This window comes from Dromiciops gliroides, chromosome 2, assembly GCF_019393635.1.
Source record: "Dromiciops gliroides isolate mDroGli1 chromosome 2, mDroGli1.pri, whole genome shotgun sequence".
In the NCBI taxonomy this organism is placed as follows: Eukaryota; Metazoa; Chordata; class Mammalia; order Microbiotheria; family Microbiotheriidae; genus Dromiciops; species Dromiciops gliroides.
The window spans coordinates 272,209,326-272,237,177 of NC_057862.1; the positions used below are offsets into that span (position 1 = coordinate 272,209,326).

The 27,852-nt window shown below is 37.1% G+C and overlaps 1 protein-coding gene across 1 annotated transcript in view; it reads left to right on the forward strand.

Moving 5' to 3' along the window:
• Nucleotides 1-27,852, forward strand: part of TTC6 (tetratricopeptide repeat domain 6) — a 245,880-nt gene that overhangs the window by 17,884 nt on the left and 200,144 nt on the right. Inside the window, 2 exon segments of the mRNA XM_043980656.1 lie at nucleotides 22,703-22,789; nucleotides 24,131-24,334. Of these exon segments, the coding sequence (XP_043836591.1) occupies nucleotides 22,703-22,789; nucleotides 24,131-24,334 (291 nt within the window).

Genomic DNA, 27,852 nt, shown 5'->3' on the forward strand with positions numbered 1-27,852 from the left:
ATAAATTTCCATTTCAAGAAAGCCTATGTAATAAATATTACACATTGTTTTCAAAGCTGCCTAGCATTTCTTTGCTTCCTTGTAGGTTTTCTTTTGTTCTCTGCTGTGCACTTTTAACTTTATTTTTTCTTCTTCCCTCCCTGCCCTGCCTCCCCCAAGAAGGCTACAATTAAGCATGTGTATATATATATATATATATATATATATACACACATGTGTATGTATGTATGTGTGTATGTATATGTATGTAGGTATACATATACAAAACCCTAGATATCTATAAACATACACATATACGCTTATATGTAAGGCCATACAATTCTTATTTCCACTTGTCATCTGTTTCTCTTCTTTCATAAGTCCAAGTCTTTCCATGTTTTTCTAAATCATCCAGCTCATCATTTCCTACACTACAGCAATATTCCAACCCAATCACATCTGGAGAGATTGTCTTTGAAAGTTCTTCCCCAATTTTCTGCATTCCTTCTAATCTTGACTGCATAGGTTTTATTTATATCAGAAAATTTTAATCTAAAGTAATCAAAATTATCTATTTTACACTTCAACAATGCTGTCACCTTATAATATAGTTTAAGGGCTGATACTACTGAATCTGCTTCCTTTACATCTTTTTTCCTTGGTTTCTTTGAAGCTCCTGACCTTTTGTTCTTCCAAATGAATGCTGTTATTATTTTTTTTAATTCAGTAAGATACTTTTTTAGTAATTTCATTAGGGTGGCATTAAATAAATAGATTAGGTTAAATTGTCATTTTTTATTATATATAGTTCCTGTGTCTGTTTTGGCAGGTATATCCTCAGGTATTTTATACTGTCTAGTTATTTTAAGTGGTCTAAAACAATATCAAATAATATTGCTGACACACAGTGTAGTTTCCCTTTTCTCTTTTGATTAAGTCTATTTAGAGTAAACAGTTGCTTGAGTTGCTTGTAGTCAGAACTAGAATTGGCTTCTTCACTGAAGCTCTATTTCCCCCTCAAAGGGGCAGCTAGATGGCACACTGGTCCTGAAGTTCAGAGAAACTTAGTTCAAATTTCTCCTCAGACACTTACTAGCTGTGTGACCTTGGGCAAATTACTTAACCCCAATTGCCTTAAACATCCAGTGCCATCTCCAGTCATCCTGATATATATCTTGCCACTGGATCCAGATGTCTCTGGAAGACAGAGTGAGGTTTGTGACCTTGCACAGCCTTCCCTCACTTAAATTCAATTCAGTTCAAGACATGATATCACCCCTACGTCATGGTTCTCTTCGAGAATGAAGGACAAAAAACAACAATTTTCTCCTGGAGGAGGATGAGAAAAAGATTGTCCACCAGCTTCATGGAGATATGAGCTTTAAGCTAACTTCTCTTTAATATTCAGAGGAATGGAGGGAGGCCATCTGTGGGCAGCTCTGCAGGCTAATTGGCAAGTTTCATACATTCTCAGCTAGGGGAAAGGGTCACTCTTCAGCTTCTAACCCCTTCCATAACCAACTGGAACTCACAAGGTTAAGGAGAATAGGGACAGAGAAGTACCAGGTGTCCAGAAATCACACATTCCACTGCTTGACCTGCTTGCCACACTTCCTCATACGTGGGGTGAATGCAATGGTTGGTCTAACTTCCTTTTTCCAGCTTCTTCCTCCCAGAAACCTCTAAAACCATTGCCAGAAGGCCAAACTGTTTGACTCAGGGGTAGAAACAGCTTGAGTGAGTTACCAGTGCAGGAGCTATACAAGTATAGTAAGAAAATATGTAAAGTAAATATGTGTATTCTCTTTCCAGCAAACTGACTAATACAGGTGAATGCCTTTAGGGTTTGCCTGCAGGAAGTTATTGAAAAGCAATGCAAATCTGAAGGTTTCTCAAGAAATTCACTTGAAGGAACAAGCACTTGCTTAGAACCTATAAAATAACCCACTTTGGCCTCCTTATATAAATATTAACTTCATCATCATTTAGACATTAAAGCAATATATACTGAAGTAAATACTGTTGACATGAAGAAAGACAAATGAAGAAAGAAATATGATCATGGCTAGTGGCAATGTGTAACACTCCCTTGAAACAGGCAGAGGGGTTGGTGGTTAAAAAATTGAATGGACTAAAACATCAAGAAAACAGTGATGCTGTTGTTAAAATAAGACTTTTAAAGGTTTTAAAGTTTGAGAGCAGGGACTAGTTTTCAATAGTTGGCCATTCAAATTCTTTCCCTTCACTACCTCATCTAAAAATGTAGAAATTGCCTTAATTGACATCTAAATTTCTTTCTGGCACTAACATGGTATGATTTGGTGTAGTGGACATTTGGAATCAGAAGACCTGGATTTAAATCCCAGCTGTCCCAGCTGTGCTACTTGCTGCCTACCTTGGCCAAGTCATTTCTACCTGGGCCTCACTTTTTTCATCTTAAAATGAGGGGATTGGCTTAGATGACCTTTGAGGTTTTTTTCCTAATTCAGTTTTGTGATGGGCACTACTGTTCTGTGTTGCTTTTTGAATAAAGGATAAAGAGGGGGGAAAATCAGGTAATTGAAATTAAACTCTAGCTTGGTCAATTGAGTGCCTAAAGTGAATATGTATGATTTATTTGACTCTGTGACAATAACACTGACCGGTAGTTCTTAAAGCTGTTTTATGAGGTCTTCAATCATTAAAAAAAGGAATCTTGGGGCAGCTAGGTGGCACAGTGGATAGAGCACTGGCCTTGGATTCAGGAGGACCTGAGTTCAAATCTTGCCTTAGACACTTAACACTTACTAGCTGTGTGACCCTGGGCAAGTCACTTAACCCCAATTGCCTCACCACACACACACAAAAAAATTTTAAAAAGGAATCTTACGGGGTAGCTAGATGGCATGGTGGATAGAGCACCGGCCCTGGAGTCAGGAGTACCTGAGTTCAAATCCAGCCTCAGACACTTAACACTTACTAGCTGTGTGACCCTGGGCAAGTCACTTAACCTCAATTGTCTTACTTAAAAAAAAAAAAGGAATCTTCTTTAGTACTTTGCTAAATACTGTAGAGGATCTGCTTCCTATCATCAAGTATCTTGGAATCTGACTGGGGAGACAAGATTAATACATATGTAATATGCATAATGAGAGGAACCTCTACTCCCCCCCCCCCATCACTTGGACTCTGCCAAGACTTCCTAATGGAGCATGCCCTATATCTAGACCCTGTCTAGCACCACATATGTTGTCCTTGGAGACATGGGCCCCTTCTGGTGATGTATTTGTTCTGGTCTTTTCTGGTACACCATACTCTGTGGGGTATTTTGACGGAGGAACCCAAATGACACTCAGGAATAAGGAAGAGCGGTTTTATTGATGCACCACTCAAAGCAGAGTAGCCTCTGGTTCTTTTTGCCCTGAACAAGTGTCCAAGCTGCAGTTATATACCCCTTAGGTGTGAAATACATGCAAGGTTTCACAAGTACATTGTGGTGAGCTACTAGCATACAGGAAGGCATATTTCAGTAAAGAGAAGCATACATGTCAGGAAATAGGTACTAAGCCACAGACTTCAGGGGAAAAACTTTCGTTTTTGGGGGCCTCAGTTTTATCCCCCATACTTTCCCATATTAATAAAAGATGGGCACTATCAGAGTTTCTGGTTATATTTCATGTGTTCTTTTCCTCACACATTGAGGGTGAGGATGGGATGTTGTGTCAAAGCTGTATCAGAAAGGATTGGCCACTGAGGCAGGAAAAGCCACCCCTTCAGGAGACCTTAAAAGAATGCTTCTTCCTGCTGACATGCTATTTTCCTTCCTTACTACAGTGTAGTGAAGCATGTGTAAAATCTAGTTATTCTTAGGCTCTTGTCTCTGGGGCAGATTTATTTTAAAATGACCCACTTTTTTTTAGTAATTCTGCACTTGGGAAGTGTAGTTTGTACAAAATGGATCATGCGTATGCCTCCAGTTAGAGCACAAAAACTGAATGTGAGTCCAGTTAGAGGTCCCATTACATGGGACCCTCTTTGGACATAGCACCACTTATTTGTTGTTAAACATACAAAACAAGTGTTAACGTTGGCATTTGGCGTAATTTTCATATGCCTATGATGTTTCTAATTGTTGCCTAAGTTTTGTTTACAGTTTCCTTGTTTAGTTGACCCCTCCCTCACTTCCTCTTTATCCACTGAAACTTCAGGTTTCTTGCTAAATTCTTCTACCTCACAATGGGATTTTCTAGCCATATCCAGGATCTTGTCCTAACTAACTGTGATTGTACCAAAGTTTTCAGAGAGATAGATTGGCTCTGGTAATTTACAAAACATGTTTTTAGTGGTCTGTCTGCCTTGGCCTGGTCTTGGTATAAACAATTTTATACTTCACCAATTCTTTAACAATTTCTTTCAACATTTTCATGTAATTGTGTTTAAAATCAAGGCTTACAGTTACATAACAATACGTGTCATAGGTCAGAGAATCTACATTTTCAACTGATTGCTCCATGATGACAGTGTTTAAGCAATGGGTATTATTGTAAGCACCAGACATGCAGCGTATATGCAGTGACATAGAGAAACAGTGAATCATGGGATGCACACTCAACAGATAGTCAGTAAGACAGCAACAGAGAATTACATTCACATTCCTAGCATTCAGATCAAATTCAGAGGCACAGATAATATAGTTTAAGCAACATGTACTTCTTGCATTATTAGCAGCATTGATTCTCAAGCTTTTATATTCATCATAGAAATGCAAAAGATTGATTGTAATATAGGGAAATGACCACAGGTTAGTAGAACAAATGCATCCATTATTAAAATAAAACAAAACAAAAACCCAGGCAACTAATTAATCAACAAACATTTACTAAGTACCTACTATGTACCAAGCACTATTGGTTGGCACTGGGAATAAAAAAATAACAAAGAATGAAACAATCTGTTCTTGCACAAGGAACTTATGTTCTAAAGGGAAATAAAACAAGGACAGAATGAATATGAGAATAAATACAAAGTAGTTAAATACAAGGAAGTAGGGGACTAGCAACTGAGGAGATCAAGCAAGGCTTCATGTAGCAGGAGGTGTTTGGGCTGTGTTATGAAGGAAGAGAGGTATGCTGTAAGCTAGAGGTGCCAACACAGATTCGGGGACATTTGGCAAACAGAAGTTTCAGTTTCTCTAATCTGCCACTTACATTGCCGGGCGGAAAAGCCAGAGAAGCACTGGTTGGAACAGTCCCAAAGATACAACCCTGTTGTTTGGAGAGCCCCCAGGTTGTAGAGGCACATAGTTCCTGATTCAACTCTTGCTTTCTATCTTTTCCTAAGTCAAAAACTTGGGATATATTTGGTGTCACCTGAATGAGTCACAGCCCTGGACAACTGGCCCATGCTTTTAAGAATAGAGCTGCCCATGTTGGGAGGTCCAATACAACTCCAAAATATGCAGAACAAAATGGCAGCAGACATTGAGAAAGTAAAGCAAACAAGGTTTTTTTGAGGAGGGGAGTGGATAATCACACAGTGGAGAGGGGATCAAGAAGGACATATATACCCAGCAGTTCACTGGGGTCCTAGATGCAGTTAAATGCCCAACCTAGGTGCAGGGGGTGGTTATTTGGTCTATGTCAAGTGGTTACATGTCCCATATTGTACGTAAGTATTGAAAGTATTATAGTTCAAGGAGGAAGGCAGGTTTAGGGGGATTAGTTTGACAATTTTATACATAACTTGTTGGTTTATTGGTGTGTTACTTAAATTATTTGTGCTAGGCTATGCTTGCTTTTGGCAGGGGTGGGGCAATGAGGGTTAAGTGACTTGCCCAGGGTCACACAGCTAGTAAGTGTCAAGTGTCTGAGGTCAGATTTGAATTCAGGTCCTCCTGAATCCAGGGCCAATGCTTTATCCACTACGCCACCTAGCTGCCCCCCCCAGGCTATGCTTTTAAAAATTATTTCTACTTATATATTAATGGCTATTGCATCCATTTTAGCAGTATTTTTATTAATTAATATTACATATCAATAAAGTATTGACGTGTGTCTCCCTGGCTTTCCCACTAGCATAAGGCTTATAGGCCTAAACAGTAACATACCCCTAAGAAACAGCATTCTGAGCCAAGAGGGTGAGCAGAGAGAGAGAGACAGAGACAGACAGAGACAGACAGAGACAGAGAATGCCTCTAGTGGTCCAGGTTTTTTGTCCTCTTTTGGTGGAGGCAGGTCACCATATATTGATCTAAGCTAATTGATTATAGCATCATTAACTCCATAGATTGACATGACTTGGGGGGCAGTTTAGAGAGGGCAAATTCCAAAGTTTAGGTGCTTCTTCCTCTAGCTAAACAAAAGAATCAATCTACATTCCTTTTATTCACCTGAACTCATCCTAGGCAGGGCTTTCTGGGGTGAGGGGGAGACAGAGCAACTAAGCTAATGCCTGGATTTTCCCTAGAAATCCATTATCAATTATTTTCTCAAACTGGTGTGCTAGAACTAGGCTCATGAGGGCTTCTTGTTAAATTTTCATTGTGAATATTCACGCCTTGGAAACTGGCAAATTATACAAATCGGGACTTGATTTATTGTTTTGTAGATTGTCAAGGCTTAAGAAAGTAGTGTAGAAAATGTTAATAATGGAGATTAAACTTTAAAATATATTATGTGTCCTTTTTTTTTGAGAGCCAATTTTTAAACATTGGCAAACACATTTCTAAGCATATTGTTATGTATTTCATTTTATGTTAGCCCAGTTTAGTGGGTCTGTGGATTCTATTGTCTGATTTTAATCAAGCTAACCTTCAAAAGATGGACAAGTATATAAAAATATTCCTACAAAGAAACCACAGATTAAGTATAATACAGTGCAAATGAACAAGAAGAAAAGGGCAGAGCTGATACTTCTGCTTCATCAGTCACATCAGATATGCCAATGTCTTGTCCAAGAAAAGAAAATTCAAAATTATTGAGTATTATTTTAAATATGGACTTTTACCTACTACTGTTAAGAATGAACCCTGCCTTTAAATGTATATTGTAAGTTGAGAATTAGGTAATGATAACAGGACTAACAACTAAGCTTTAATTGTTGAAAATGACTTGATATGCTTAACTTATAAAAACACTCATATATTTATACACACACACATAAATACTTAACAACAGAGTTGTCTAACCTGTTTAAGAATCTTCCAGACAAAAGATTTCAGTGAGTTTTGAACCTATTTGTTAAAAAATGTAAACACTATTCTTCCAATTAGTTTGAAAATACAATTGATGTTAGGAAAGATGGAAATTTGCTAGTAAGAGTTCAATAAAAATTGTTGCATAGTTGATAAATTAGACTGAATAATAAATACCATGATTTAGGAAGTAAAATGAATGGTGCAATTGTTCCATTTGGATCTCCCTACTTTGGACTTAAAGGAAAAATTGCTTAGGCAGCAGTGTTTAGGATGAACGGGAGTGGGGAAAGACTTGAGGCAGGGAGACAAATTAGGAGGCTGTTAGAATAATTTAGTTGGTAAATGATGAGATCCTGTGTGAGTGTACAGAAAGATTCAGATGTAAATATGTTGTGAAGGAAGAAATTCCAAGATTTGGCAACTTAATGATTTTGGGGGTTAGAAAGAGTGAAGAGTCTAGGCTACTACCAAGAATACTAACTTGACATTGGAAGGATGGTGGTGCCTTTGATATAATTAAAGAAGTCTGGAAGAGGAATGGTTTTAGGGGGAAACATAATTCAGTTCTAGACATGTTCAGACATGTCTTGGGGTCATCCAATTTGACATGTTCAATCCAACTGATGTTTGAGGACTGAAGTTTGGAAAAGAAACTCAGTCTCGGTATGTAGATTTGGTAATCATTGTATAGAAATGATAGTTAAATCCATAGGAACTGGTGAGATGGCTGGAAGTCAGAGGAATAAAGAGAGACAGATATGGTGAGACAGAAAGAAACACAGAGAGATAGAGATAAAGTTAGAGAAGAGATTCTTAACCAAAGTGGAGAGGAACATTGTGGATAGATTTCAGGGGGTCTGTGGCTTTGGATAAGAAAAATTACATTTATTTTCATTAACCTCAATCTGAAATTTAACATTTTCTTCAATTATGATATTTTTCTTTTCTTTCTTTTCTTTTTTTTTTGGGCAGGGCAATGAGGGTTAAGTGACTTTCCCAGGGTCACACAGCCAGTAAGTGTCAAGTGTCTGAGGTCAGATTTGAACTCAGGTGCTCCTGAATCCCAGGTGCTTTTATCCACTGTACCACCTAGCTGCCCCAATTATGATTTTCTTTAAACTAAAAAGCTGTTATTCTGAGAATGGGCCCATAGGTTCACCATAGATCCATGATAGAAAAAATGTTAAGAACTCTTGGTTAGAGGGGGGAGGAAAGAATAAAGTCCAGGACAGAACTGAGAAAACAACCACAGGTAGATGTGATGTGGAAAATAAGCCAACAAAGGAAACTGAGAAGTTCTTAGACCAAAGGTGGTCCTGGATCAAGAGAGAATGCTATCATGAAAACCTAGAGAGAACAAAAATCTATGTGGAAAATGTTGTCAAAAATGTCAAATGCAGGGATGGCTAGGTGGCGCAGTGGATAAAGCACTGGCCCTGAATTCAGGAGTACCTGAGTTCAAATCTGACCTCAGACACTTGACACTTACTAGCTGTGTGACCCTGGGCAAGTCACTTAACCCCCAATGTCCCGCAAAAAAAAAAAATGTCAAATGCAGCAAATCAGTCAAGAAGGATTAGGACCAAGAAAAGGACCATCAGAGTTGACAATTAAGACATCTTTTGTAACTTTGGAGAAAGCAGATTCAGTTGAGTGATGTAGTTAAATGCTAGATTTCAAAGGTTTGATGACTGGGAAGAGAGGAAGTATAGACAAATTTGTCAAGGAATTTGGCTGAGAAAGAGAAGAGAGATATTGATAATTTATTGAAGGCATGGTAAGGTCTAGTGAACATTCTTTTTTTTTTTTACTTTTAAAAATATTTTTTATATAAAGTTTTGAATTCCAAATTCTATCCCTCCCTTCCTACTTCCCCCCCTCCTTCCAGAGATGGTAAGCAATCAGATATAGGTGTTATATATATATATATATATATATATATATATATATATATATATATATATATATATATATATATATATATATATATATAAAATTATTTAAAACATTTCCATATTTATTATAGTGTACAAGAAGACTTGAATAAAATTTTTAAAATGAAAGAAAGTGAGAAATAGCATGCTTCAGTCTGTATTCAATCAATATTAGTTCTTTCTCTCGCGGCGCATATACTTTAGCATTAGTCTTTTAGGATTGAATTGGATTATTGCATTGCTGAGAATAGTTAAGTAATTCACAGTTCTTCATCAAACAATATTGCTGTTACTGTGTACATTCTCCTGGTTCCATTCACTTCACTAGATACCAGTTCATGTAAGTCTTTTTGAGTTTTTCTGAAATCATCCTGCTTGTCATTTCTTATGACACAATTATATTCCATCACAATCATATATCACAAATTGTTCAGCCATTTCCCAATTGATGGGCATTCCTTTGATTTCCGATTCTTAACCAACACAAGAAGATACAGGGCTCCAGCATCATGCCATATCAGAATCAAGTACAGGAGCTGGAGATATTTGTCTTGGAGAAAAGAAGGCTCAGTTGGCATATGCAATGGCATATGAATTACTTAGGACAAGCAATAATTTTGATATCCTCTCATTTTGTGCCTGCAATGGTTATGTATATAAATAGTTTATATGTCTACTGACAATAGGCTAATGTTTGACATTGACCAGATGAAATCTTGATCTTGTTTCCCCACTTTTAGTTAGTTTTCTGCCAGTTGTTTTGTGTTATGCATATGGGCTTCTTTTTTGTTGTGTTTTTAATTCTGTGGTATTAAGAATGCATATTACACTAAGGAAATGTGCTAAAGTCATAGCTCTTAAAGAAATGTGTTCTTCAATGAGTCAGAAATATTGAAACAGCTGTTGGTATGGGGAAAGTTGAGTGTTTCAAGGCTGATTCAAAAAGCACAGGAAACAGGATCAATTGCATCAAAGTGCAAAGTGTGGTCAAAAAATTTTAAAATGCCAAGTATTAACAAATTATTGCTATAAAGCAGCTTAACCAATTCTCTACAATCAAGCAGACCTTCATAGTGACCTGCCAGCTGGAGTGTTTGTTATTGATTAATCTACAATGCAACATAGACTTCTAAAAGGCAGAACAGTGAGAACACCAGTAAGAAAAATATTGCTGCCAAACATTGATGGAAAAACTCCAACTTGTTATGGGCAAGACAGTACAAAGAATGGTGTACTGAAAATTGGGAAAAAGTGATTTTGTAACTGATGCTCACTTTTTTCTTTCAAGAGTATATAAAAAAAACTGTTGTCAGAGTCCATGTCACTCAACCTGAAGGACTGAGAAATTCATCAGAGATGGAAATGAACATGCTTCAGTGGCCTAGGAACGTGTCTGAGTTACATCCCTTTGAAAACCTATGAGTTAGGGACAGAGTCAGAAAAGAGTGAGAATCAGCATTTTTTGCCTCCTCTACAACAACATAGGAAAAATGACAGACTGAATTTTGATTGAGAAAGTCAAGAAAAAGTAAAAAACTAAGTCATTTTTCCAATCAAGAGCAACTTAGGAAGACAGAAAGGCCCAGGGCACAGGAGCACAGTATGGATGGTAGCAGCAGCAGCAGTGATAGGGCCAGGATGGAAAGGAAACTGAGAAAACACCAGAGCAGAAAGCCCTGGGACAAAAAGAGATCCAGGGTACCCCTAAATTAATGGTAGGAGAAGGAGCTATCTGGCAGACCTGTTACACATTACCCATTCCTGGTCACACATCCAGTGTGGAAAGAAGTAGTTGTGACAAAACATGAGGCCAAAACTTGGGACTGAGCACAAAATAAAAGTCCAGAAACTATAGCTATGTGGCTCTGAGCCCAAGAGCAGAATAGTGACTCAGTCCTAACCTTTAGCCCAGCACATAAGTCTGCAGTGGAAAATCCAGGGCAGAAGACCAAGACCGAAGGTTATTTAGCAATTCAGTTGCTCTGAACCTGAAGAATCTCACAGTAGATAGAGTCTAGCAACAGTCTACTGAAACCCAACCACATACAAGCCAACAGACCTAAATCAGAGTCAGGAATTTGTAGAGTTCAGACTAGGAGGGCTGTAAACAGACCTTTCCAGATGACACTACTTTGGAAGCACTGAAAAGTTTCAGGGCCCCAGACTGAGCTATGAAAACAGCAGAAGCTCAGGCCAGAATCTCTTTCACTTCTCAGAAGTGATCAGAATGCAACACTTAAAAGTCCAAAGTCAAGAAGTAGGCTGGAAGGATGAGCAAATAAAAAAACCAAACAAGCAAAAAGAACTTGACCATAAAGAGCTACTGTGGTGACAAGGAAGCTCAAGACACAAATGACATGACTTTAAAACATCCACAAGCAAAGGATCAAAGAAAAATGTAGATTGGACAGAAGATAAAAAATAATTCTTAGAAGAGGTAAAGAAAAATATTTTTAAAAGATTTTAGAAAACAAAGGAGCATATGAAAAATAGAAAAAGAAATGAAAGTTATGCAAGGAAGTTATAAAGACAGAATTAACAGTGTGGTAAAAGAGATACAAAAATAAAGAAAATAACTCCTTAAGCATCAGAATTAGCCAAATGGAAACTAATGACTCTATTAAACATCAACAAATAATAAAACAAAGACAAAGAACTGAAAAAATTGAAGAAAATATGAAATGCCAGCAGGAAAAACAATTGACTTGTAAAATAGATTGAGGTGACATAATGGAAAAATAATTGCTCTATCTGAAAGCCAGGAATGAAAAGCAATCTAGACATCATATTTCAATAAATTATAGAAGAAAACTACCCTTATATCTTAGAACTGGAGGACAAAGCAGAAATTAGAAGACTCCACAAATCACCTCTTGGAAAAAAGAATAAAAACTTCTAGGAATACCATAGCCAAAATCCAGAACTTCCAGGTCAAGAAGCCAAAAAGAAATAATGGAGCCACAATCAGGATTTAGCAGCCACCATAAAGGAAAAATGATATAGAATATGATATTCCAGAAGACAAAGCATCTAGCCTTATAACCAAGGATAACCAAACCAGAAAAACAATATAATCCTCTGGTTTGGGGAGCAGGGAACAGGGGTGGAAATGAACTTTAAAGCTGTCCCGATTTAAAGCTCTGATCAGAGCTAAACAGAAATTTTGACATTCAAACACTGATTCAAGAGAAATATGAAAGGGTTAATAAGAGTAACAAATTATAAGGTAAAACTGTTTACATTATTATATGGGATGATGATACATACAATCCACTAAAACTTTAATATCACCAAAGATCTTAGAGAAAGAACATGGGTGTGATTCTATTGTGTTTGGATTATCTCAAAAGAAGCATTTAAAATTGAGGGAAAGGAATGCAGTTGTAAGGGGCTAAAATTCTAGCTAGTCTGTCTAAAATATCTAATGAGTGGTCGCCAATAAATTATAAGCTTTAGCAAGAGTTTAGACTTTAAAGCATTTATTAAGGAGAATAAGAATTTGGTGAAGAGAAAGAGAAAGAGGCCTAGATTCAGCTATCTATCTCAGGAAGCTACAGTTCTGCTCCACTCTCCATGAGAGTCCTAGAGAAAGAGAGAGAGCGCCAGCCTCACTCCCTCTTCCTCCCACAAGCAAATGTCACTTCCTGATGCCAAAGAAAAGCCACATGTCTTGCCCTCAGGCGCCTTCTCCTCATGGTGGAGCTTTCCTACAGTAAGTCTCCAGCAGGTGGTGTCATTCCAATCATGACAGTCCCCCCTTTGTAGTAGATGAGGGGGAAAGGGAGAGGAAAAATGGGAAATTATTTCACAAAGATGGGACAGGCAAGGAAGCATATATACAACAGAGAGGGCAGCTGGGGTAATGAGCAACATTTGAACCTCACTCTCATCTGAATTGATTCAAGAATACATTTATAGGTCCAAGATGGTGGAGGAAAGGCAGTAACCTCTCAGAGCTCCCAATACAGTCACTCCAAAAACTCCAAATAATGCCAGAAGATAATTCCTGGGACAGCAGAACCCACGAAAGGATGGGCCGAGACTATTTTCCAGCTAAGATGGCTTAGAAGGTTGGCAGGAAGGGGCTGCTATACCGGGGTGGGAGTGGAGCCCAAGTCTGTGGTCAAGACAACATAGACCCAGACCCAGGCAGGCTGAGTCAGAGAAATTTACCCCAGAGCCTCTGAATTGGCTGCCTAGCCATACCAGATTTCAAACTATACTGCAAAGCTGTAATCATCAAAACAATTTGGTACTGGGTAAGAAATATAGAGGTTGATTAATGGAACAGATTAGGTATACAATATACAGAAGCAAATGACCAAAGTAATCCACTGTTTGATAAACCCAATGATTTCAGCTACTGGGTCAAGAGTACACTATTTGACAAAAACTTTTGGGACATGTGCTAACAACTCACATTGTATACTAAGGCAATCTCAAAATGGATATATCATTTAGTCAGAAAGGGTAATATCACAAGCAAATTAGTAGGTGGATGGAAGAAATTACATGTCAAATCTATAGATAGGAGAAGAGTTTATGACCAAACAAGTAACAAAACAAATACAGCTAAAATTAGAAGAAAAACAGGAAACTGGGTGGGGGGGGTGGGAATCTCTGTAGCAAGTAGGGAACTGAGTCAAATTTACAAGATTTAAATTTTACAAGATTAAATTTACAAGATTAAAAGCCATTTCTCAATTGATAATGATCAAAGAATATAAATGGGCAGTCTTCAGAGGAAGAAATCAAAGTTCATGCCAATAGGCATATTTTTTTTAGAAAGTGTTTTAAATCACTAATAATTACAGTAAATTAAAACAACTCTGAGGTACCACCTCACACCTATCAGAATGCCTAAAGTGACAGAAAAGGAAAATGACAAATACTGGAGGGTATGTGGGAAAATAGATACATTAATGAACTATTGGTAGAGTTGTAAACTAGTTCAACCATTCTAGAGAACAAGTTGGAGCTAAGTCCAAAAGATTATTAAACTGTGTTTACATTTTGACCTAGCAATAGTGCTATTAGGTCTATACTCCAAAGAGATCAAAGAAAGATGAAAGGGGCTCTTATGTACAAAAATATTTATAATAGCTCTTTTAGTGGTAGCAAAGGATTGTAAACTGAGGGGAAATGGTCCATCAATTGGGCAATGGCTGAACAAGTTATCATATATGAATGTGTTGGAAGTGCTATAAGAAATATGAATGGATGGTTTCAGGAAAAAAAAAACTTGAGAAGATTTTTATGAACAGATGCAAAGTGAAGTGAACCAGAACAATTTATATAGTAACAGCAATGTTGTAAAAATAATCAACTCAGGGGCTAGAGCTAGGTGGTGCAGTGGATAGAACATCGGCCCTGAAGTCAGGAGGACCTGAGTTCAAATCCGGCCTCAGATGCTTGATACTTACTAGCTGTGTGACCCTGGGCAAGTCACTTAACCCCAATTGCCTCACACAAAAAAATCAACTCTGAAAAACTTAGTAACTGATCAACAAAATAACCAACTACAATTCCAAAGGACTCCTGGTAAAACATGCTATCCACCTCCAGAAAAAGAACTGATAGGTCAGAGTGTAGGTTGAAACATAATTTTTTCTTTCCTTATCTTTTTTCCTTTCTAATGCAGAAATTTCTTTTACATGTCTATTCATATTTATAATGAGTTTTATTTTTCTTGCCTTCTCAATGTTTGCAGGGGTAGGGGAGGAATGAGAGAATTTGGACCTGAAAATAAAATAAATTGAAAAAACCTTATGAGCTATGTAGTCAAGGTTAGATTTAGGAAAATGGATTGGCAAATATTCACAATATCCAATGTGATAAATATCCTTGGATAATTTCATAATGAATTAAGGAGTACATCTCAAAATATATTCAGTCCTAAATCATATAAAACAAGTGGTTGCAGCAAGAGTAGGACATATTGTTATATGTTAATTTTTTTTAAAGATATAAAAAGCATGTCAATACATTTGATTATTTTATTTTGTCTCACTTAATTTGCTCCCTACTCTATCTGGGAGACTTTCACATAGAAGCATGGAGAAGGAGATTATATGTGTCTTGCCTAGCCCCTGTGATGTATCAAAAGTTTGAGACATAGTTTCTGGGTAATTAATCATTTTATTAATCATGCTAGTATACAATTAGTAAAATGAATCAGTGACATTCTTAAATGCCAAAGACCCCTCATGGAACCTACTCAAGGCTTATATGTTCTTGGAAGAATTGGTGTTCCTGAGGGTGAAAATTGACTCTGATTGGTTAATAAGTAATGAGAGAGAATGAATATCATAATGAGAGGTGGGCCTATTATAATGAAGGGCTGGGGGAACCTGACTTTGATCAAGTCATTTACTTCCAAATTATCCCCAGCCTTGGGCAATCTAATTAAAGAATCTATCCCCACCCAAACCTGATTAGTTTACAATGGATTCCCTAACTGCGGTGAGGTCTGAACGAGATTGAGGAGAAAGTTAACCCAATCTCATTTTCTGCAATGTCTTTCAGATATTGGTTTGATTTAGTAGAGAGTAAGGTTTCAGAGAGGTCTAAATCCTGTATCTCCCCAATATTAACAATTAGTTATTTAATAATCATTTCTTTCACCTCCATAAATATGTCTAAGAATGGTGAATGGAAACTATAAAAAGAAATATTTGGGCTTAATGTAAGAAAAAACATTCATTATTCTAGCCACCCCAAAGTAGACAGGGGTGTCTCAGAAGCAATTGGATTCCCACTCGCTAGAAGCATCAAGTAAAGCTGAATGAATGTCCACTTGTTAGACATGATGTAGTAGGGATTCTCATTCAGGTATGAATTAGTCTATGTGGCCTCTAAGGTCCCTTTCCACTCTGAGATTTTTATTCAGTGAAGAAAAGCCAATCTCTGCATAACACATCTAATGAAGAAGGAGAAAATATGTTGGTTTTATTAAAACATAATTGGCAAAAAAGTGCATGAATTATGATTAGAATGGCAAATAAAGGATCAAAGGATTTAGAGCTGGAAGGAGCCTTAGGATTTCAATGATCTTTTAAATATTTGGTAAAATTCTTAATCATCCACATTATTAGTACTGAAAATCCAAATGCCTGAGATTGTTTTAGATTTATGGTAATTGTTCTGCTGAAATCCCCGTACTGTCACCTTCTAGAGTTGTACTTTACAAAGCCCTTGTTGATACAAGGTCTCAGAAAATTCAGGTTTCATAAATTTACTAAAAACATCAAAGACCTATAAGGTCACATCATAAAAAGGAAACCATTTAGATCAATTAATTTTTATATGTTAATCAAATATAGTATGCAAATTTTAAGACTGTATTGTTATCCTATCAACATTTTACTGCTCTTTTCTAAAGCATTGTATGAAGGAAATGCAAACAAAAATATAATTACATAATGCCTATTTACTATATTTTACATTATGAAATATTTAATACTATTCAGTGATTACTGCATTTAGAAAAACAACTAACAGATCATATATATTAGATAATAATAATGGTAACACATTGTTTTCAATTTCTGTTTACATAATGTCCTTCAGTTTAAAAAATGCTTTCCACATACATTATTTCATTTCATTCTCACAACAATCCTGCGAGGTAGGTAGAGAAGATGTTATCTACATTTTTAAAAATTTGGAAAAATCAGGCTCAATGAGATGATATGACTTCCCCAACAACTGGGTTTCTAAGTAGTAATACAAAACAGAAGTTTTATCACTTTCGGTGATATAATAGTAACTTATATTTTTGTATGGAATATAAAACAATACCACATTAATCTTCCACTAAAGTCCTTTTGAATCTTTTTGTAGTTATCAATAATTAGATAAGAAATTTAACTTATCATACTCTAAAAGTACTTTCACTTCCAGTTCAAAATCTATAATCCTATATTTCAACAGTCACAATATAGGTACGCTTTTTGAGGGCAGGCAGAGTATTGTTTTTTCCTTTTCCTAAGTACCTAGCACTGTGCCTTGTATACAGTAAATATTTTAAGAATTAAAAAAGAAAAAGGTAAAATCAGATTCTGATTGTTCAGAAGGAATAAAAAAATCAAAAGGATATGTGGATAGTGAATGGGCATCCTAAAAACCTGAGAGTTCAGTTTCTTTTCCTACTTCCAGAGAGTAGACATCCACCCTGAGATTGTTATACCCATGGTAAAACTTCCTGGAGACTCAGTGTCTTTAGTTTGGGGTAATTCTGAGAGCTGGTTGGTCTCTGTCTCTTTTGAGGGTGACCTAGTTTAAGAAAGAAGGGCAATACCAGAAAGATCAGATCCCTTGAACCTGTAGGAATAGCCAAGGCAAGAGGGGATTTCTTTGTTTAGATCAAAGCTTCTTAAACTTTTTCCACTCAAGACCCCAAGTATATAGGTATATAAAATACGGATACATAACCTTTTACTGTTGCCAATTTTTTGGTTACCCCCACATTTAGTTATCAGACCCCATTTGGGGTCACAACCCATAGTCTAAGAAGCTTTTGTATAGAGCATAAACAAGCCTTGATCTCTTAGTCCTGTCTAAGAAGCTAGAGGGGAAGAATATGTATCTTTGAATTTAGCCTGTCAAAATTTCCTTGAGTTTCTCTCAGGTTCCTCTTTTAAATCACCCAGTCTCCATAATCTCTTGTAGGTTCCATGAGGTTCTTGCAGCCCATATGGGTTATAATGTCAAGATATCCTTTTAATTTGATATGGTTTTTAGTAAGTCATTTTGGAACAAAATGGCAGAGGACCATAGTTTTCAAATGATTATACTTTTGAATTGTTGTTCAGTTGTTTTCAGCCATTGTATGACTCTTTGTGACCCCATTTTTGGGTTTTCTTGGCAGAGATACTTCAGTGGTTTGCAATTTCCTTCTCCAGCTCATTTTACAGATGAGGAAACTAAGGTAAATGGGACTAAGTGACTTGCCCATGGCCACACAGCTAGTAAGTGTCTGAGGCCAAATTTAAATTCAGGAAGATGTCTTCCTGACTTCAGGCCCAGCATTCTATCCACTGCACTACCTAGATGCCTGATTTTTGTATAATGCCTAGTAAATTTCAATAAAAATTCTATACTAGATAGATGTCTTATGGAAAGAAATAACAGATTGGCTTTGTAAAAGAATCCATTACATTTATATTATGTCCTGAACCTTCCCCTTACCTGTATTGGCAAGTTGTTCCACATGTCATCTCAATTTAGTAACCATGGATATTTAAAATTATTTGCTTGATGGTCCTCCAAGCTTGACTTTTTGACTCTTTATCTGATGCATACTGAGAGTGGTATTTCCTTTGTCATAGGACTGCTGCTGCTGCTGTGTAAATAAACAGAATGATCTGAGTGATCTCCTGAGTGGAGGTCCTGAATTATAGAGTCATTAGTATATTAAATCCACATAATTTTTAAAAATTCTATTTTCCTTTCATAGTCTTTTTGGAAATAGAGTAAATTGAGCTGAATTTTGTTTTTCTTAAAAAGATAGTGAGAATGTCTTTTTCCCTCAGGAATAAAATATAATGGGTAGGCAGATCTCAAAACACAGAGAGAATGGTAGACCAGCATGTTCCATACTTCTCCAGTGTTATCCACTATTGACACATGTCTGGAATTTCAGCAGCTCTTCTCTAATTTCTACATATTTGTCAACAGAGATATTGTGGAAAGACATAGGGGATAGTACATTATTTAAAAGATTCTATTGATCTATAGTCCCATTCACCCCTACTCCCACCATCCCCATCTTTAATGAATCATCAGTTGTAATAGAAAGTTAGGTAAATCCCAACCATTCAACCTGGTGGCATTTACAGCATTACCTTTCCCAACTGAGTAAAACAAAATGGGTTTAATCTGTTTTCTGGAAACAGATGGTTACTGCAATTAACCTGAGTATGACAGCATATTAATGGTTTTGTTTACCTTATTACAGTCAGTTCAGGAGAAATTAAGTTCTTTGAGCCATTGAATGATTTGAGATAGAGCTACACAGGAAATGTGTGGGGATTGTTTGATAGAATTAGACACAACCCTGGGCCTATGTATATCTGAGAAGGGGTTTCAGAAGAAGGTAGTCAAGTTTTAGGAGTGCTTTGAGGAACCAGATCCTTGTGCCTACTATAAACAGAATATAGTAAGGAGTTGGGGGGCAAAGGAGGAGGTTGTATTCAGAGTGAGCGCAGAGAAAATGTCACACTTCCCCTACACACATTCTAATAATTGTGTCATCAAAGATTTTGGACCAGTAAAAAGCAACATATCTAGCCTAGAATTGAGAGAGGATAAACTAGAGCCACAGAGGAAAGGTAACTCTAAGGAAGTATGAGTTCTTTAAGATAGAGAAGAGTGCATTTATAGACTCTACAAAGAATATGTATGGACCCTCAGAACCCATCAGAGAGCTTCACCTTAGAGAACTTCATGAAAATTCCATGAAGGGAATTTCATTACAGGGAGATGTGAGTCAACCTTTGGCCACAAGTGTTCTGTAATCTTGAACTCACTTTCTTCTGGACTCTGTGCATTCAGAATTTGGGGAAATATGTTTTGTAACAACTGTTCTTGCTATACTACCTCAGTATTCCATTGTTCAAGCCAATTAATTTTGGGTATATAATTAATAGCCAGTAAGGAGCATAACCAATGGGGGCTCATGGGTGATAGCACTAGAAGGAAAAAAACCTTCAGGGTACGCCTAGAACTTTGTGGTAAAAAGTAGTCAGTTGCCCTCTGGGGATCCAACCCACTGGAATCAGTGGGACTTGAGAGAGTGAGCCCAGAAGGTGTGCTGTTCTAGCATATGTAATCAGAAAGAATCAGGCAGGGAAACTCTGGGAATGGTCTGTGCAAAAGATGGGCATATTTTTGTAAGCATCACAGATGAAGCCAATGAATGGGGAGAGGCTGAAAATTAAATAGAGGAGATGATTTTTAGGTGCAGCCCCCTGGAAGATATAATAGGGAATGGGATCAAGGGCACAAGTGGAAGGATTGGTTTTGGAGAGGGTTTTATCTGTTTGTTCCACTTCTTCATATGAAACTTAGAGCAACAGAAAAGGGGGCAGGGGAACACGATGTCCTTATATCTTGGAATAAAACTTTAAAAAGTTAAATTTTATTGATATCTTTTGGTTTTATATAACTTTCATTTCTAAATATATGTTTTCCCTATCTAGTGAGCAATCCCTTATAACAAAGAATATTTTTAAAAAGAAAAAAGAAAAGTAGAATTGAATGCAGTCTTAATTTTAGTATGCTTGCCTCTGGTCGCACAGTAACTGTCAGAGCTAGTACTAAAATCCTCTTCATCCAAAAAGGAATATTCTTAGAGCAATCACTTCCTACTTGGCAACCAACATGTGACTCTGAAATCCCTGGCCTCTCCAACTCTAGAGGTAGCTGCTAAAGTTGGAAACATCCATCCCTTAGTGTTGATATTCAGTTACCTATACTTAGGGGAAGAAACAAAACACTAGAAGCAGCCAGGTACTTGAGATCCATTCTCAGGCTTGCCTAGGCAAGTACATCTTCTCATTGTCATGTGCTTGTAGCCACCATATCTGAAGAAGGAAGAGGGAATGGTGAGAATCCACTTCACTTTTCAGGAAGTAGAAGAAAGAATTGGCATAGTCCTCAACAATACACTGAAAAGAGGAAAAGATAGGGACAGAGACAGAGATGGAGTCAGAGATAGAGATAGAGAGACTATACAGAGACAAATATAGACAGAGATAAAGTGGGTGTGGGTGTATATGAGAGAGAGAGAGAGAGAGAGAGAGAGAGAGAGAGAGAGAGAGAGAGAGACTCTATCCTTTTGATACAAGTCTGGCCTAACTCAAGGTTTTCTCCTTCAGAAGCTAAACTGAAGGATGGACACACCTAAGAAGTAGGGCGGGATGTTTGGTGCCCAGGACAAAGATAGCTCCAGAAGTCAGGACCACCACCTCTCTTTTAAGCCTCTCCCACCCCACTGGGAGATAAGCCCATTAGGTATGGCTGCTATCTGAGCTGTACCAGGGCACAGACATACCATCACCCCTCATTCAAGCTTTCCCCACCCCCAAAAGGAACTTTTCATTGTCAGGTGGTCACCCCATCTGTCCTCTATAAAAGCTTTGGCCTTTCTTCCATTTGGAGAGAAAGATGTCTCCAAGCCATCTCCTCTCCAAGAGGGAAGTCTTCCCTCTTGCTGGCTTTCTCTAAGTGCCCAAATAAAAGGCTATATTCTAATTGGATTATGTTGGAGAGTTGTAATTCTTTAAAGAGGAATACTTAAGAACCCCCACCACCTATTTCCCCTGTAACACTTTCCTTTATAATCTGAATGGGCAAATCTTCCTGTCTCAGTCTCCAATCTATTTTGGAAGACTCCTTCCTTTCCAGTCATGGATACCAAGAAAACAACTAGAAGCCAGTGGACATATATACACACACATACATTTATGTGTGTACAGACATGCATGGTATATACATATACATATAATACATATTGTGTGTATATTTATACATGTGAATATATATACATCTATACGTAATATAGATGTATATATCCTTTTTGTCATTGTTGTTGTTTTGTTGGGTTTTTTTTGTTTTATTTTCTTTAGTGAGGCAATTGGGGTTAAATGACTTGCCCAGGGTCACATAGCTAGTAAGTGTTAAGTGTCTGAGGTCAGATTTGAACTCAGGTCCTCCTGACTCCAGGGCTGGTGCTCTATCCACTGCGCCACCTAGCTGCCCCTATATATCCTTTAGCAAGAGGCTAGAACCTATCTCCATGCATGTTCCATTGGATTGCTCTTTATATCCATTATTATTATTATAGGTGATAAGGTTTTCTTATTATTGAATTAAATAAGAGTACATATAGTGACACTGGGCATTAGTAACCTGAAAAAGTATAGTACATGTCAATGTGACTCATTATTTCAAGTTTATTAAAATTCTTACTTGCATAATGCCTAAATTCATACTAATTTCTATGTAGTCTTCCTCATGCAATCATTTTATAAACATAATATTTACTTATCTTAAATTATGGTTTTTCAATGTTTCAATTCAGTAAACATTTATTAACCACCTACTATGTGCCAGGCACTATGCTAAGTGCTGGGGATACAAATAAGAAAAAGAGAGAGTGTCTGCCCTTAGGGACCTTACAATCTAATGAATAAAGATGACACCCAAAAGGAAGCTGAAAAGGGGTTGGGAGAAGAGATATTGGGGGAAGGATATTCCAGGAAGTGGAAGCCAAATGGAGCTAGCAGGAAGGTTGTGAGCTCTCCGTAAAGGAAGGCCTTGGGAGCAGTTTAGTGCTCCACCCTCCAGCCTTCCAATGAGGAAAGGAAAAAAGAGTAAGTTGAGAAGATGTATAGCATCTAAACCTGAGTCTTTCTTCACAGCAATGAGATTTCAGGTTACCAGCTTAACCTTATAATTCATAAACAATTTTAAATACCGTACATTTGAAATCAACAAATAATATTTTACTTGTATATTCTATATTTTCCATGTTAATACATATTGACTCATTCTTTGTTCCACAGAATTCACCCTAATGGTTTTAAATATCTTTTCTTTTTTTACCTTGAAGGATGTAAATTTAATCACACAATTAAACTATCAAGAAGAGGTTGAAGAAAAGCCAGAAGATAAGGAAAGTACTGAAGAACTTCCAGTGGTAAAGTTTGTGATATTCATTTTTTTTTTCTTTCTAGAAGCATTCTTGTGCTAGATTCAAGCAAATCTAACATTGCATATTTGTGAAATCAGATTAAAAAATTTTTGTGCCTCAGGCGGTAGTTGTAAACAAAACAATTACAAATCATGTTCATAATTCATAATGTGAAAAGAATACAAGAAGTAATCAGTCAACAAGCATTTATTAAGCTCCTACTATGTGATTGTCACTGTGCTAGGCAATGGGGAATCCAAAAAATCAAGTAATTCCTCAACTCAAGGAAATTTTACTTATTGTGGGAAACAACTCATTCTTATATAAATACAAAGTAAGTACAAGGTAGTTAAATATGAGATAGTTAGGGAGGAAGGCCACGAATAGCTGGGGAGATCTATAATGGTTTTGTGTAAAAGTTCAGTGTTTGAATTGCATCCTGAAGTGAGGGATTTTATGAGGCAGAGATGAAGAGGATGGGCATTTCAGGCATAAGGATGGTGGATAGAACCATCATCTGTGTGAGGAACAGAGGGAAGACTGGTTTGGCTGGTCCCTAGATTGAAGAGATGGGAGAGCAATGTATCATGAGGAGCAATGTTTATCTGTCCCAGCCAATATTATCTTCCTCTAATGTTGTCTAAGGCATTATAACCAAACTACTATAATGCTCTTACCCCGGCTAATCTCCTGAGACCGGCTTCTCCTCTACGTTCTCTGCTCCAGAGCTCTCACTCCTCTCCCTCTCTATTTTGGAACTAATTGCCCAGAAACATATTATAAATCAAATAAGTTAATGGCAATGTTAGTTGATAGTAGTCAGTGATTATGGGATATTTTATTTAGACCTGGAAAAGTCATCTGGTCCAACCTCCTTTTTTTTTTTTTAACAGATGAGAAAACTAAGACTGAGAGGTTGCAACTTGCTCAGTTATCATGTAGAGAGCAAGTAACAGGGCCAGGATTCAAACATAGGTCATCTGCCCCAAATCCATGTTCTTTCTATGGCACAACACTTTTACAAGGTCCAAAAATTGTCAGCAAATGCTTGTTGAGTGGGGGAAGTCAGTATTAATCTAGCTTCACGGGAGTCTGGATGTAATCATTTGAGCAATAACAAATGCTACAATTGAGATTACGCTCATTTGTATGCCCTTATTTTTATTGAGACAATTTTGACTCTTGCTTTCTAAACTTTTAGGAAATTTAATTTTCTTTGCTCAGTTATAGGACATTACAGCTCCATGGTGATTATGTTATGAGATATTAAGAAGTTACATGATTTACAATGTTTGAGGAGTCAAAGAAAATGCCAAGTATTCATTTGCATATATTTTCCCCCTCCAGTCAGAGGAAATTGAAAGAACAACTGAAGATGAGCTAAGTCCTCTACTACCTGAGTATGAACCTGAGGTGGAAGAGCCACAAACTGAACGAGAAAATGTAGAACTTCTTCAGACTGTTTTAGATACCAAGATTTTGAGTGAACTACCTACATTGTTGGATACTACACAGAACAAATTGCCAAAACGGACACCTGGTCCTTTTCAGGTAAAAATCAATTTATTGTTGCTGAAACAAAAGATGAGCCTGTGGAAGATGAAGATAAATTTCAAACAGCTGAATTGTTTTCTCCAGAGGTAAAATTTTAAAATTCTACCTCTAGAGAAAAGCTGAATTTAAAATTCTCCATTTACTCCCAATGTCCTTAACTACAGAAAAGAGAACATTAAACATTTTCTGTCCTCTGAGGCAAAAATGCATGATGTGCATGCACTTAAAATGTATAATATGCTTATTTATACCTTAGTTTACTCCAATTACCATGAAAGTTTTTTCTTTTTAAAAAATTGGAGCTTTTAACCCGCAGTTACATATTGCTGACATTTCTTTCCTCTAGGCACATTTGAAGGGACAGATAATCTGAAGTTTTAGTTTCAGTCCCATTGTATCCCAATTTTTATATTGGGTGTCAGATACACAGCCTAGTGCTTCATTCTGTGCACAGAATTTCCTCTGCCTGCTTCCAGTCTACAGTACATAGAATTGTGTTTATTGTGCCTGTCACTACAGCATAATTTTACCAAACTATGAATTTTCTTCTTACTTTTACAAAGTAAATGGTACTGTACAAATAATCTCCTTTATTTCTATCAGCAGAATTTTTAAGTTCTCTCCCAAGATCCAGTCCCCAATTTCTAACTGCCTGTTGTTCACTATTTCTAATTATAACTTCCACATGTATGTTCCATTACCATCTCAAATTAACCATATATAAAACTCAAACTTGTCACCTCTTCTTTCCTGTCCAACAATGGCTTCCATTTTCAACTTCTCCTTTCTTGTTAATTCACCACATTTTTTCCGCTCTAGAAACCTCGTGATCTCCCTTACTGGAGCTCTTCATATCTAGCCTGGATAATTCCTTGTTGGGCATCTTCTAGAGAGAAATCTTGTTTATCTCCAAGTTGGACTGGAACACTTCTGAGCGTCCTTCCACTGATGAAGATCTGTCATTTTATACTTCTATGCCCCTCCCCCAACAAATACAATTAGTCCCCATTTCCTGTTGACTCTACCTTCTAAAAGCCTCTCAGATTAGTCCTCCCCCTCTTTTTAAAAATAATAATTTTTATTTTGACAAGCCCAAAACAAAAACACAAATGACTAATGCAGGATAGTCCCTGAATACCCTGAAAACATTTAGGCAAAGCAGCATAAAGAGGTGATTATAGTGGATGCAACATTTTTTGGTTTTGCTATCAATTATTAAAAGAGGTGTTAAACACACTCCACCATTCTGTAACCATTTCTGTAGAATCATAGGAAGGAGGGTGGTTTTGTATTTTCCCTTTTTCATAGATTACTAGGGCTGAAGAATATATTATCGCTGGTGATGATCCTATCTGTACTTAGTTACACTGGTCTTTTGAAGGTAGACACAGAATAACTGAGCCTATCAGAGCTTGCTGGCCACTGGACTTTAAGAACCTAGACTTGAGAATGGATATCATGAATACTTTCTTCAAGAAGGGAGTGTAGACACCATAAGCACCAAATATTACAAAATGTGAAATTTCCTATATCTTAACAAACAAGAAATGATTGGAATGGGAGTCTTCAAAATCACCTATGTGAGCATGGTTAAACCATCAGCTTGTTTGAGGAAAGATGAAATTCAACAGGATATTAGAGGAAAAAGTAAAGGTACCAGTGATATCACAGACCCAGTCTAAAAAAATAGGGGTAGGGGAAGAACTGACACAAATCTACCAGAAAAAAAGCCATTTCCAAACAGATTATTATATGTACAATCAGAAGATGAAACAAACTATCCCTAACCCTTTCAAAAAAGAATTCGGTCACTAATGATCAGAAAAATGACACTAAGACAATTGTGAAGTATCATTTTTTGCATTGTTTCTTCAATATGACATCCCTTGAAATATTTAACCCTTCCCACAACCCTCTTCACTAAACTATTTCATCCTCAATTCCTTAAATGAATCTTCATATAGCACTAAGTCAAGGTGCAGTGGATAAAGTGCTAGGTTTGGAGTCAAGGAGCCTCATCTGGTCAAAAGAATTCTATGGCCTTAGTTTTTTTTTTTTCCTGAAAGGAATGGAAACCTAAGTATTTGCATTTTTTTTCTCATTAACAAATTGCACACAATTTTGCAAGAAGAGGTGATTTGGGAGTTAGAGCTGTTTATTTCTGTAGGAAATATTGCATTCATTGTACTTGTATCTCTAGTACCAGGCTTTTAATGTTTTTGGATCAATTTGATTTCATTATTTTCCATTCTTCCTGGATGCTTATCTGATATTGAAATTTTGTGTTTTAATAATAACTTTTCTGGATTGGTTAAATTTTCTGCTACTCTTTGATGGCTTTCTATAACATATTTTCTCTGAACTTTGCCCTTTGTTTTTAATATTTCCAGACAGTTTTCTTGTTAGATTTCCTGAAATATAACATTCAGGGGCTTTGTTCTTTTAGATTTTTCTTGAATACCAATAATCTTCATTTTGCTGAGCTCTGTCTTCTAGTTTTGTTGTTTTACTTTGTAGAGATCCCATTATACAATATCACAGAACCACACATTCAGAACTGGAAAGGACAATAGAGACAATTTAGATCAATTCCTTCATATTACATATGAAGAAACTAAGGCTAAGTGAGGTTACGTGATTTACCAAGGTTACCAAGATAGTAGTGATAGAGGAAGGATTTGAACCCAGGTCCTCTGACTCCAAACCTAGTGCTCTTTCCATTCTACTTAGTTTTAAAAATGAAACAAGACTGAATTTCTCCCCATTTCAGGCCCCACCTAGAGGCAGCTAGGTGGAGTAATGGATTAAAATTCCCACCTCTCCCATTTCTGAGCTTTAAGAGCTTGGGGGGGGGCGAAATCACTAGATGTCCATGAGCTGCAGGTTGTTAATCTGAAAAAAAAGTGGGAAAAATACTACTTATACTATGGATGTAAAGCACTTTACAAACTTTGAAATTTGACCCCACTCCTGGCCCTGGTGGTTTGGGCAGTTGCTTGAAGGACAGTCCTGTGAGGCATGCTGCCTTGATATTTTGCTTGAGGGTCTCAGAGTCCATGACACTGTGGACGGTATACATGAAGGAGATGTGACTTGGTATTGGGTGGAGAGACTTCAGAGACATTAGAGAAGTTTGAAATAGAAGGGTGAGGGGGCAGCTAGGTGGCCCAATGGATAAAGCGCCGGCCCTGGAATTAGGACTACCTGAGTTCAAATCTGGTCTCAGACACTTAATGCTTACTAGCTGTGTGACCCTGGGCAAGTCACTTAACCCCAATTGCCTCACCAAAAAAACCCCCAAACAAACAAACAAACAAAAAGAAATAGAGGAGTGAGAGAGAAGGCTTGAACTTTGAATGGCAGATGAGAAAACTCCATATAGCCACAGGCATATGGGGAAAATCATCCCCCCTCCCCAACATGTCTCTTAATTCCAACTGCCTGTACCCAAGAGACTTCCAAGAATGAGTTTCTCCTGTGAGATTCTCTCCTTAGTTGAGCTGAAATTTTTATCT